Raw genomic sequence first — 13479 nt, forward strand, 5'->3', positions numbered from 1 at the left:
GTAAAGCCATGTCTAAATTTATTTGGACTGAGGCTTGCAATTTGTTATCAAGAGCAATATACTCTGGTGTTAAATGCTGAAGCTTGGCTGGCCATTGGCCATGTCTAGTGTTTTGGACTGAAGCTTTAGACTAATAATGCAAGATTCCTAGAATTTATATTAAAAATTTTGGAATCCTTATTTTCCCTTTTCAATAAATTTTCAAAAAAATCCAAAAAAATTAGAAAATCATAAAAATCAAAAATATTTTCTGTTTCTTGTTTGAATCTTGAGTCATATCATAAGTTTGGTGTCACTTGCATATGCATCTTGCATTTTTTCAAAAATATCATGCATTCAAGTGTTCTTCATGATCTTCAAGTGTTCTTGGTAAGTCTTCTTGTTTGATCTTGATGATTTTTTTTGTTTTGTGTCTTTTCATGTTTTTCATATGCATTCTTGAATTCTTAGTGTCTAAGCATTAAAGAATTCCAAGTTTGGTGTCTTGCATGTTTTCTTTGCATTAAAAGTTTTTCAAAATTGTGTCTATGATGTTCACCTTGACATTCATAGTGTTCTTGGTGTTCATCTTGACATTCATAGCATTCTTGCATGCATCACATGTTTTGATCTAAAAATTTCATGCATTGCATAATTTTCATGTTTTTCATAAAAATTCAAAAAAATCAAAAAAATATCTTCCTCTTTTCTCTCATCAAATTCGAAAATTTGAGTTGACTTTTTCAAAAATTTTTAAAATCAAATTGTTTCTCATGAGTCAAATCAAATTTTCAATTTGAAAATCTTATCTTTTTCAAAATCTTTTTCAAAAATCAAATCTTTTTCAAAATTCTTAGTTATTTTCGAAAATTCCAAAAATATTTTTCAAAAATATTTTTCTTATTTTTATACCAAATTTTCGAAAATAACAGTAGCAATTAATGTTTTGATTCAAAAATTTGAAGTTTGTTACTTGCTTGTTAAGAAAGATTCAAACTTTAAGTTCTAGAATCATATCTTGTGATTTCTTATGAATCAAGTCATTAATTGAGATTTTAAAAATCAAATCTTTTTCAAAACTAATTTCAATCATATCCTTTCAAAAATATCTTTTTATCTTTTTCAAAAATATCTTTTCAAAATATCTTTTCTAACTTCCTAACTTCTTATCTTTTCAAAATTTGTTTCAACTAACTAACTAACTTTTTGTTTGTTTCTTAACTTTTTCAAAACCACCTAACTAACTCTCTCTCTCTCTAATTTTCGAAAATATCTTCCCTCTTTTTCAAAAATTTCTTTTTTTTATTTAACTAATTATTCTTATTTTTATTTTTAATTTTAAAAAAAAAATTTCAAAAAAAATACTAACAATTTTCAAAAACCATTTTCGAAAATCACTAACTTTTTTTCAAAATAATTTTCGAAAATTATCCCTCCCCCATCTTATTCTATTTATTCATTCATATCCTAACATCTCATCTCACATCTCTGCCATCCTCACAGTTGTGTTTCTTCCATTATATTACATTCTTTGTCTCCCCCTCTTCTTCTACTCACACAGGGATCCCTATACTGTGGTATAAAGGATCTCTATTATTATTATTATTTTTCTGTGCCTTTTTCTTTGTCATATGAGCAAGAGCAAGGATAAGAACATTCTTGTGGAAGCGGATCCAGAACCTGAAAGGTCTCTGAAGAGAAAATTAAGAGAAGCTAAATTACAACAATCCAGAAATAACCTTTCAGAAATTTTCGAACAGGAAGAGGAGATGGCAGCCGAAAATAATAATAATGTAAGGAAGATGCTTGGTGACTTTACTGCACCTAATTCCAATTTACATGGAAGAAGCATCTCCATCCCTGCCATTGGAGCAAACAACTTTGAGCTAAAACCTCAATTAGTTTCTCTGATGCAGCAGAACTGCAAGTTTCATGGACTTCCATCTGAAGATCCTTTTCAGTTCTTAACTGAATTCTTGCAGATATGTGATACTGTTAAGACTAATGGAGTAGATCCTGAAGTCTACAGGCTCATGCTTTTCCCTTTTGCTGTAAGAGACAGAGCTAGATTATGGTTGGATTCTCAACCCAAAGACAGCCTGAACTCTTGGGATAAGCTGGTCACGGCTTTCTTAGCCAAGTACTTTCCTCCTCAAAAGCTGAGCAAGCTTAGAGCTGATGTTCAAACCTTCAGACAGAAAGAAGGTGAATCCCTCTATGAAGCTTAGGAAAGATACAAACAGTTGACCAAAAAGTGTCCTTCTGACATGCTTTCAGAATGGACCATCCTGGATATATTCTATGATGGTTTATCTGAGCTATCAAAAATGTCACTGGACACTTCTGCAGGTGGATCCATTCACCTAAAGAAAACGCCTGCAGAAGCTCAAGAACTCATTGACATGGTTGCTAATAACCAGTTCATGTACACTTCTGAAAGGAATCCTGTGAGCAATGGGACGCCTATGAAGAAAGGAGTTCTTGAAGTTGATACTCTGAATGCCATATTGGCTCAGAATAAAATATTGACTCAGCAAGTCAATATGATCTCTCAGAGTCTGCATGGAATGCAAGCTGCATCCAACAGTACTCAAGGGGCTTCTTATGCAGAGGAAGCTTATGATCCTGAGAACCCTACAATAGCAGAGGTGAATTACTTAGGTGAACCTTATGGAAACACCTATAACTCATCATGGAGAAATCATCCAAATTTCTCATGGAAGGATCAAAAGCCTCAACAAGGCTTTAATAATGGTGGAAGAAACAGGTTTAGCAATAGCAAGCCTTTTTCATCATCCACTCAGCAACAGACAGAGAACTCTGAACAAAATACTTCTAATTTAACAAACTTAGTCTCTGATCTATCTAAGGCCACTGTAAGTTTCATGAATGAAACAAGATCTTCCATTAGAAATCTGGAAGCACAAGTGGGCCAGCTGAGTAAAAGGATCACTGAAATCCCTCCTAGTACTCTCCCAAGCAATACAGAAGAGAACCCAAAAGGAGAGTGCAAGGCCATTGACATAAGCAAAATGGCCGAACCCAATGAGGGAGAGGAGGACGTGAATCCCAAGGAGGAAGACCTCCTGGGACGTCCAGTGGTCAATAAGGAGCTTCCCTCTGAGGAACCAAAGGACTCTGAGGCTCATCTAGAGACCATAGAGATTCCATTGAACCTCCTTATGCCCTTCATGAGCTCTGATGAGTATTCCTCTTCTGAAGAGAATGAGGATGTCACTGAAGAGCAAACTGCCAAGTTTCTTGGTGCAATCATGAAGCTAAATGCCAAATTATTTGGCATTGATACTTGGGAATTTGAACCTCCCTTGTTCATCAATGAACTAAGTGATCTGGATCAACTGACATTGCCTCAAAAGAGACAGGATCCTGGAAAGTTCATAATACCCTGTACCATAGGCACCATGATCTTTAAGGCTCTATGTGACCTTGGTTCAGGAATAAACCTCATACCCCTCTCTGTAATAGAGAAACTGAGAATCTATGGGGTGCAAGCTGCTAAAATCTCACTAGAGATGGCAGACAGCTCAAGAAAACAGGCATATAGACAAGTAGAGGACGTGTTAGTAAAGGTTGAAGGCCTTTACATCCCTGCTGATTTCATAGTCCTGGATACTGGAAAGGAAGAGGATGAATCCATCATCCTAGGAAGACCTTTCCTGGCCACAGCAAGAGCTGTGATTGATGTTGACAGAGGTGAACTAGTCCTTCAATGGAATGAGGACTCCCTTGTGTTTAAAACTCAAGGATCTCCCTCTGCAACCATGGAGAGGAAGCAGAAAAAACTTCTCTCAAAGCAGAGTCAACCAGAGCCCCCACAGTCAAACTCTAAGTTTGGTGTTGGGAGGCCACAACCAAACTCTAAGTTTGGTGTTGAACTCCCATATCCAAACTCTAAGTTTGGTGTTGGAGAGTCTCAACAAAGCTCTGCACATCTGTGAGGCTCCATGAGAGCCCACTGTCAAGCTATTGACATTAAAGAAGCGCGTGTTGGGAGGCAACCCAATGTTTATCTAATTCTTATTTTTATTGTTTTTCATATTTTCTTAGGTTCATGATCATGTGGAGTCACAGAATAAATATAAAAATTGAAAACGGAATCAAAAACAGCAGAAGAAAAATCACACCCTGGAGGAGCATCTGTCTGGCATTCAGCGCCAGAACAGAGCATGGTTCTGGCGCTGAACGCCCAAAATGGGCAACTTCTGGGCGCTGAACGCCAGAACAGGCATGGTTCTGGCGTTCAACGCCAGAAATGGCACACAAATGGGCGCTGAACGCCCAAAATGGCCACCAACCTGGCGCTGAACGCCCAGAGTTGGGTACAAAGGCATTTTTTACATGCCTAATGGGTGCTGGGATGTAATTCCTTGAACACCTCAGGATCTGTGGACCCCACAGGATCCACTCAGGATCTGTGGACCCCACAGGATCCCCACCTACTTCCACTCACTTCTTCTCACCACTCTCTTTCACACAACCCCATAAACACTCTTCCCCAAAAACCCTTCACCAATCACCTCAATCTCTCTTCCCCATCACCTCTTCACCACTCACATCCATCCACTCTTCCCCATAAACCTATCTCATAAACTCCACCTACCTTCAAAATTCAAAACCAATTTCCCACCCAAACCCACCCATATGGCCGAACCTTAACCCCCCTCCCTTCCCTATATAAAGACCTCCATTCTTCATCAAATTCACACAACACACCCCTCTACACTCCTCTTGGCCGAAACCACATCTCCCTCTCCCTCTCTATATTTCTTCTTCTTCTTCTTCTATTCTTTTGTTTATTGCTCGAGGGCGAGCAATATTCTAAGTTTGGTGTGGTAAAAGCATAAGCTTTTTGTTTTTCCATTACCATTGATGGCATCTAAGACCGGAGAATTCTCTAGAAAGGGGAAAGGGAAGACAAAAGCTTCCACATCCGAGTCATGGGAGATGAAAAGGTTCATCTCCAAAGCCCATCAAGACCACTTCTATGATGTTGTGGCCAAGAAGAAGGTGATCCCTGAGGTCCCTTTCAAACTCAAAAGAAATGAGTATCCAGAGATCCGACATGAAATTCAAAGAAGAGGGTGGGAAGTTCTAACAAATCCCATCCAACAAGTCGGCATCCTAATGGTTCAAGAGTTCTATGCCAATGCATGGATCACCAAGAACCATGATCAAAGTAGGAACCCGAATCCAAAGAACTATGTTACAATGGTTCGGGGGAAATACTTAGATTTTAGTCCGGAAAATGTGAGGTTGGCATTCAACTTGCCATACATGGAAGAGAACGCACGCCCCTACACAAGGAGAGTCAACTTTGATCAAAGGTTGGACCAAGTCCTTATGGACATATGTGTAGAAGGAGCTCAATGGAAGATTGACTCCAAAGGCAAGCCGGTTCAACTAAGAAGATTGGACCTCAAGCCTGTAGCTAGAGGATGGTTGGAGTTCATTCAATGCTCAATCATTCCCACTAGCAACCGGTCTGAAGTTACTATAGACCGGGCCATCATGATCCATAGCATCATGATTGGAGAAGAGGTGGAAGTTCATGAGATTATACCTCAAGAACTCTACAAGGTGGCTGACAAGTCTTCCACTATGGCAAGGTTAGCCTTTCCTCACCTCATTTGCCACCTATGCAATTCGGCTGGGATTGACATAGAGGGAGATATCCTCATCAAAGAGGACAAGCCCATCACTAAGAAAAAGATGGAGCAAGCAAGAGAGCCTACTCATGGAGCTCAAGAGGCGTATGAAGCTCATTACCATGAGATCCTTGAGATGCCTCAAATGCACTTTTCTCCACAAAACTATTGGGAGCAAATCAACACCTCCCTAGGAGAATTGAGTTCCAATATGGGACAACTAAGGGTGGAACATCAAGAGCACTCCATCATGCTTCATGAAATAAGAGAAGATCAAAAAGCAATGAGGGAGGAGCAACAAAGACAAGGAAGAGACATAGAAGAGCTCAAGGACATCATTGGTTCCTCAAGAAGGAAACGCCACCATCACTAAGGTGGATTCATTCCTTGCTCTTACTTTCTCTGTTTTTTGTTTTCTATGTTATGTGCTTATCTATGTTTGTGTCTTCATTACATGATCATTGGTAGTAGTAACTATGTCTTAAAGTTATGAATGTCCTATGAATCCATCACCTCTCTTAAATAAAAACTGTTTTAATTCAAAAGAACAAGAAGTACACGAGTTTCGAATTTATCGTTGAACTTAGTTTAATTATATTGATGTGGTGACAATGCTTCTTGTTTTCTGAATGTATGCTTGAATAGTGCATATGTCTTTTGAAGTTGTTGTTTAAGAATGTTAAATATGTTGGCTCTTGAAAGAATGATGACTAGGAGACATGTTATTTGATAATCTGAAAAATCATAAAAATGATTCTTGAAGCAAGAAAAAGCAGCAAAGAACAAAGCTTGCAGAAAAAAAAAATATAGGCGAAAAAAAAAATTAGAAAGAAAAAGAAAAAAGCAAGCAGAAAAAGCCAAAAGCTCTTAAAACCAAGAGGCAAGAGCAAAAAGCCAATAACCCTTAAAACCAAAAGGCAAGGGCAAACAAAAAGGATCCCAAGGCTTTGAGCATCAGTGGATAGGAGGGCCTAAAGGAATAAAATCCTGGTCTAAGCGGCTAAACCAAGCTGTCCCTAACCATGTGCTTGTGGCGTGTAGGTGTCAAGTGAAAACTTGAGACTGAGCGGTTAAAGTCAAGGTCCAAAGCAAAAAAAGAGTGTGCTTAAGAACCCTGGACACCTCTAATTGGGGACTTTAGCAAAGCTGAGTCACAATCTGAAAAGGTTCACCCAATTATGTGTCTGTGGCATTTATGTATCCGGTGGTAATACTGGAAAACAAAGTGCTTAAGGCCACGGCCAAGACTCATAAAAAAAGCTGTGTTCAAGAATCATCATACTGAACTAGGAGAGTCAATAACACTATTCGAAATTTGAAGTTCCTATAGATGCCAATCATTCTGAACCTCCATGGATAAAGTGAGATGCCAAAACTATTCAAGAGGCAAAAAGCTATAAGTACCGCTCATATGATTGAAGCTCTGTTTCATTGATAGTTTGGAATTTATAGTATATTCTCTTCTTTTTATCCTATTTGATTTTCAGTTGCTTGGGGACAAGCAACAATTTAAGTTTGGTGTTGTGATGAGCGGATAATTTATACGCTTTTTGACATTGTTTTTAGTACGTTTTTAGTAGCATCTAGTTACTTTTAGGGATGTTTTCATTAGTTTTTATGTTAAATTAACATTTCTGGACTTTACTATGAGTTTGTGTGTTTTTCTGTGATTTCAGGTAATTTCTGGCTGAAATTGAGGGACTTGAGCAGAAATCAGATTCAGAGGTTGAAAAAGGACTGCTGATGCTGTTGGATTCTGACCTCCCTGCACTCAAAGTGGATTTTCTGGAGCTACAGAACTCGAAATGGCGCGCTTCCAATTGCGTTGGAAAGTAGACATCCAGCGCTTTCCAGAAATATATAATAGTCCATACTTTGGCCAAGAATAGATGACGTAAACTGGCGTTCAACGCCAGCTTTCTACCCAAATCTGGCGTCCAACGCCAGAAAAGGAGCCAAAACCAGAGTTGAACGCCCAAACTGGCACAAAAGCTGGCGTTCAACTCCAAGAAGGACCTCTACACGTGCAACACTCAGGCTCAGCCCAAACACACACCAAGTGGGCCCAGGAAGTGGATTTATACGTCAATTACTTACTCATGTAAACCCTAGTAGCTAGTTTATTATAAATAGGACCTTTTACTATTGTATTAGGCATCTTTTGATCATCTTAGGATCTTAGGATCATCTTTGAACGCATTGTTCTTAGACTTTGGGGGCTGGCCATCTCGGCCATGCCTGGACCTTCCCTTATGTATTTTCAACGGTAGAGTTTCTACACTCCATAGATTAAGGTGTGGAGCTCTGCTGTTCCTCAAAGATTAATGCAAAGTACTACTATTTTCTATTCAATTCTTCTTATTTCGCTTCTAAGATATCCATTCGCACCCAAGAACGTGATGAAGGTGATGATTATGTGTGACGCTCATCATCCTTCTCCCTTATGAACGCGTGCCTGACAAACACTTCTGTTCTACATGAAATAAGCTAGAATGAATATCTCTTAGATGTTCTAACCAGAATCTTCGTGGCGTAAGCTAGAATGATGGCGGCATTCAAGAGAATCCGGAAAGTCTAAACCTTGTCTGTGGTATTCTGAGTAGGATTCAATGATTGAATGACTGTGACGAGCTCCTAACTCGCGATTGCAGGGCGTTAGTGACAGATGCAAAAGGATAGTAAATCCTATTCCAGCATGATCGAGAACCGACAGATGAATAGCCGTGCCGTGACAGGGTGCGTGAGCATATTATTCACTGAGAGGATAAGATGAAGCCATTGACAAGGGTGATGCCTCCAGACGATTAGCCGTGCCGTGACAGGGCATTGGATCATTTTCCCGTGAGATGACCGAAAGTAGCCATTGACAGTGGTGATGTATCACATAAAGCCAGCCATGGAAAGGAGTAAGACTGATTGGATGAGGATAGCAGGAAAGCAGAGGTTCAGAGGAACGAAAAGCATCTCCATTCGCTTATCTGAAATTTCTACCAATGATTTACATAAGTACCTCTATCCCTATTCTATTATTTATTATTCGAAAACACCATTATCAATTTATATCTGCCTAACTGATATTTGCAAGGTGACCATAGCTTGCTTCATACCAACAATCTCCGTGGGATTCGACCCTTACCCACGTAAAGTATTACTTGGACGACCCAGTGCACTTGCTGGTTAGTTGTATCGAAGTTGTGACAAATTATGAATGTGTAATCACGATTACGCGTACCAAGTTGCTCACGTGCCAGGAATAGTTTGAGCCTGGACATCACAATTTTGTGCACCAGAACTCTTACTATGATGGAGAGAAACTTCAATGCTGGGGCTTTCATCGACTCCCAACTGATCCCCGGCACAAAAGATCACTTCCTCGGCACCGAATAGGCGGGGCAGGCGAGGTGGATGAACCGCACGCTTCTTTGGGGAGCTGTGATAGCTCGGAAGGCCGAGTTCAAGTTGTCGGGAATGCATCACTACGAAGAAAGCTTGAATCTGCTGCCACGGCCAACAATGAATTCAAAGTTCAAGTCGAATTGCTTCAGGAGCAGCTGTCCGAGGCGGGGGAAAAACTCAAGGTTGCCGAGGAGAAAACTGTGTCTGCCGAGGAAAAGATGAAAGCCTCTGATGAGACCGTGTCCCGTTTAACCGAGCGGGAGATGACTCTAGAGAGCCAGTTTAATGCCACGCAAGGTCGGGTGGTGGCTTTGGAGAAAGAACGTGACGAGGCCGTCTCGTTGGCTAAGGCTGTTCAAGCCGAGGTTGAGGAGCTTAAGAAGAAACATAAGGCGACTAGAGAGCAGAGAAAGAACGCGATCTTCATGACTGAGGAGGCCCTTAAGGCCCAGGTGAAGATCGTGGCTCCCGACTTTGACACATCAGCGATCGGAGTTTTCAAGACGATCAAGGATGGCAAGATTGTTGACATGCCGAAGAAATGAGCTCTTGTGCCTTATGTTTTTGTATGGATTTGTGGTTTTTGTTGTAGAACTTGTTTATATTGTTATACTTAAAAAGTCCCTTGGTCGGCTTATTGTTATCGTAGTCTTTCCCTCTGGTAGTGTTTTTACTTCGTCGTGTTACCGTTTGTTGGTGTGAGCTTTGCGCTCGTGTTTGTTTACCGTTGTGTTGGTAGTTCGGCGGAGCCAGGTCATGGCCTTTTGTTATCGTCGTAGCCATTTGTAATGGCTTTGGTTTAGGTGGCCCCCGGGGTGATCAGTCCCAGGGTGCCGTATTGTGGTTCCGTTTAACGCATCGTGGAACTTGTTGTCGTGTGATGTGTAAGTAGGAAAAAGAATAATAGAAATAAATTTGGTAGAAATGACAAGTAAAGATTAATCGGTAATTAAGCAAGTCTGTTACCATGGCAGATACAAAGGTAAGTGATTAATTTCGTTAGATTGCCTGGCCGGCGTGCTTGATCTAGGGGTAAAACCTTCTCAGGTTGTCCGCATTCCAAGTTCTCGAGACCTCCCTTCCATCGAGCTTTTCCAATTTGTAGGCGCCTTTGCCAATCACTTCTTTGACCCTGTAGGGGCCTTCCCAGTTTGCCGCCAGTTTGCCTTCTCCTGGGCCGGTAGGCCGATGTCATTGCGTCGTAGGACGAGGTCGTTCTGCTCAAATTCCTCTTGAGCACTTTGGTGTTGTAGCGCAGGGCCATTCTTTGCTTTAGTGCTACTTCTGACAGGTGGGCCTTCTCCCTGGTCTCATCTACTAGGTCCTTCTCTACAGCTTCTTCCACCCCCTTGAAAAGTAACCGTGGACTTGGCTCGCTGATCTCTACAGGTATCATTGCGTCTACCCTGTATGTCAGGCGGAAAGGGGTTTCTCCGTGGCGGACTGCTCGGTTGTACGCTAGGACCAGAGGACAGAGGCGAGCTCATCAGCCCATGCTCCTTTCTTGTTGTCTAGCCGCTTCTTCAGGCCCATCAAGATGACCTTATTTGCGGATTCGACTTGTCTGTTTGTCTGGGGATGCTCTACTGAGGAGAATTTCTGTTTGATGCCCAAGCCGACGAGGAACTCTACAAAATTCTTATCGGTGAACTGCGTCCCGTTGTCTGAGATGACGACTTCCAGGATGCCGAACCGAGTTATCACTTGCCTCCACATGAACTTTATACAATTGGATGAGGAGATAGTGGCCAGTGGCTCGGCCTCTATCCATTTGGTGTAATAGTCGACGGCGACTATGAGATATTTGACTTGCCCTGGACCAATCGGGAAAGGTCCTAAGAGGTCAACTCCTCACTGTGCGAAGGGTCGGGAGGATGTCATCAGGCTCAGCTCAGTGGCCGGTGCTCTGTGGAAGTTAGCGTTCTCTTGGCACTTCATGCATTTTTTTCACGAACTCCTTGGAGTCTTCCATCATCGACGACCAGTAGTATCCAGCTCGGATGAGCTTCCTTGCTAGGGCTTTGCCCCCGATGTGGTGACCACAGCACCCCTCGTGGATTTCTCTGAGCACGTAGTCCGTCTGGTCGGGGTGTAGGCACTTCAGCAGAGGTTGACTAAGTCTCTTTTTGAATAGTGGACCCTGTATGACCGTGTACTTGGCAGCCTCCCTTCTTATCGTTTTAGCTTCCTTCTCGCCTCCAGGGAGTTTGCCGTTTTGCAAGAAATCGGTGATGGAGTTCATCCAGGAGGGCTTATCTCGGTCAGGTGGAGGGCAACCACTGGTTCTCTCGTGATGCCTTGAATGAGGGAGCGGTTGCCGATTCCAGGTTTTGTGCTCGTAGCTTGGATAGGAGGTCTGCCCGTGTGTTCCTCTCCCTTGGAACGTGTTGGACCGTGACCTCCTCAACTGTTTGCTCAGTTCTTTAACCCTCTCTAAGTACTTATGTAATAGCGAATCTCTAGCTTGGTAGCTTCCATTCACTTGCGACGTGACGATCTGTGAGTCGTTGCATACTTCTAGCCTCGTAGCCCCGACTTCCCGGGCTAAAATCAAGCCGCCTAGGAGGGCTTCGTACTCTGCTTGGTTGTTTGACACTGGAAACTCGAACTTGACCGATTGCTCGTAGATGACCCCAGTTGGGCTCTCTAAGATGATTCTGGTGCCCCCGGACATCTGGTTGGAAGCTCCGTCAACATGGAGCTTCCACAGTGTGCCCGTGTCCTCGGTTGGGTCTCTGGTTACTTCCACCAGGAAGTATGCCATTGCTTGCGCCTTAATTGCATGTCGAGGCTCGTACCTTAAATCATATTGGACAGCTCGATGGCCCAGGTCATCATCCTTCCCGCTAGGTCGGGTTTTTAGAGCACTTGACGAATTCCCTGGTCCGTTCTTACGACCACTTGGTGACCTTGGAAGTATTGTCGTAGCCTGCGGGAAGAGGTTAGGAGCGCTAGTGCTAGTTTCTCTAACTTGCTATACCTAAGTTCTGCTCCTTGCAAGCACTTTACTCACAAAGTAAATTGTTTGTTGGGCTTTCGCTTCTTCCCGCACCAAGACCGCCGCCAGTGCTTCCTCCGTTACAGCCAGGTACAGGTAGAGTGGTTCTCCAACCACAGGTTTACCGGGCACAGACAGTGTTGCCAGTATATTTTTGAAATGGTTGAACGCTTCCTCGCATGCCGGGGTCCATTCAAATGCTATACCCTTTCTCATTAGGTTGAAGAAAGATAGGGCTTTTGCAGCCGACGCCCGAGGAAGCGAGATAGCGCGGTGAGCCTTCCCGCCAGTCTCTGGACGTCCTTGACACAGCTGGGCTCTTCATTTGGAGTATTGCTTGGCATTTTTTAGGATTGGCTTCCACCCCCTTTGGGTTATCATGAATCCTAGGAACTTTCCGGCCTCCATGGCAAAGGCACACTGAGAGGGTTGAGCCTCATGCTGTGTCGTCGGGAGAGCCGTGAATACGCTTTCCAGGTCGCTCAGAAGGTCTTCGGGTCGGGTGGTCTTAGCAAGGATGTCGTCCACGTACTCTTCCACCGTTTTACCAATGATATCGCCGAATATCTTGTTCATCAACCTCTGGTATATGGCCCTGCGTTCTTTAGGCCGAAGGGCATTACCTTGTAGTATAGATTCCTCTTGCGTTATGAACGCCATTTTTTCCTCGCCTGGCCGGTCATCGGTTCTGATTATATCCGGAATAGGCATCCATAAGCTCAATACCGGTACCCCGCGCCGCGTCGACGAGTTCTCAATGTGGGTAGGGGGTAGCAATCCTTGGGGCATGCCTTGTTGAGATCAGAATAATCCATGCACATCCTCCATTTCCATTATGCTTTCTTACTAGACTACGTTTGACAGCCAGGTCGAGTAATCAAGTTCCCGGATGAATCCTGCTTCGAGAAGGCTGGTTGTCTGCTTGGCCACCTCTTCTGCTCTCTCCTGTGACATCTTCCTCCTCCTCTGGGCCACCGGTCTGCTTCTGGCTTGACGGCCAAATGGTGCGACATGAGTTGGGGGTCTATCCCCGGCATGTTGGCCGGTGTCCAGGCAAATAGGTCACCATTAGCCCCTGATCATTTCTATCAAAGGTTCTTTCAGCTCGTGGGGGAGGTTTCTGTTCCATGAAGGTGAACTTCTCCTCAGTGTCGCTGACTCTAAACTTCTCCAGACTCCCTTCTAGTTCGGGTCTCGGCTTGTCGTTGACTCTGGCATCCAAGTCGGCGAGGAACACTCCTGACGCTTCTTTGGATTTCTTTGTCAACGAGAGACTGGCATTGTCGCAAGCGACTGTCGTTTCCAGGTCTCCCCTTACAGACCCTACTGATCCTTCTTCAGTTATGAACTTCATTATCAGCATCCTTGTGCTGTGATCGCTAGGTTGTGATGTCTTCCCCCTAGGTGATGTTGTAGTCGTGGATCCGTAGGATCAGCATA

At 43.0% G+C, this 13479-nt stretch overlaps 1 protein-coding gene and 1 non-coding gene across 2 annotated transcripts; both read right to left on the reverse strand.

Annotated features, from left to right (window-relative positions):
• Nucleotides 1-2144: 2144 nt before the first annotated feature.
• LOC112746024 (small nucleolar RNA R71) lies at nt 2145-2252 on the reverse strand. The gene has a single exon (XR_003173924.1). It is a non-coding gene; the product is annotated as a small nucleolar RNA R71 (small nucleolar RNA).
• Nucleotides 2253-10956: 8704 nt separating this feature from the next.
• LOC112742515 (uncharacterized) lies at nt 10957-12699 on the reverse strand. The gene is made up of 3 exons (XM_025791753.1): nt 12434-12699; nt 12055-12358; nt 10957-11970 (listed from the first exon to the last, which is right to left on the reverse strand). The coding sequence occupies exons 1-3, from the start codon at nt 12697-12699 to the stop codon at nt 10957-10959; spliced, it is 1584 nt and encodes a 527-aa protein (XP_025647538.1).
• Nucleotides 12700-13479: the final 780 nt, after the last annotated feature.

This window comes from Arachis hypogaea, chromosome 14 (genome assembly GCF_003086295.3).
Source record: "Arachis hypogaea cultivar Tifrunner chromosome 14, arahy.Tifrunner.gnm2.J5K5, whole genome shotgun sequence".
Taxonomy (NCBI): domain Eukaryota; kingdom Viridiplantae; phylum Streptophyta; class Magnoliopsida; order Fabales; family Fabaceae; genus Arachis; species Arachis hypogaea.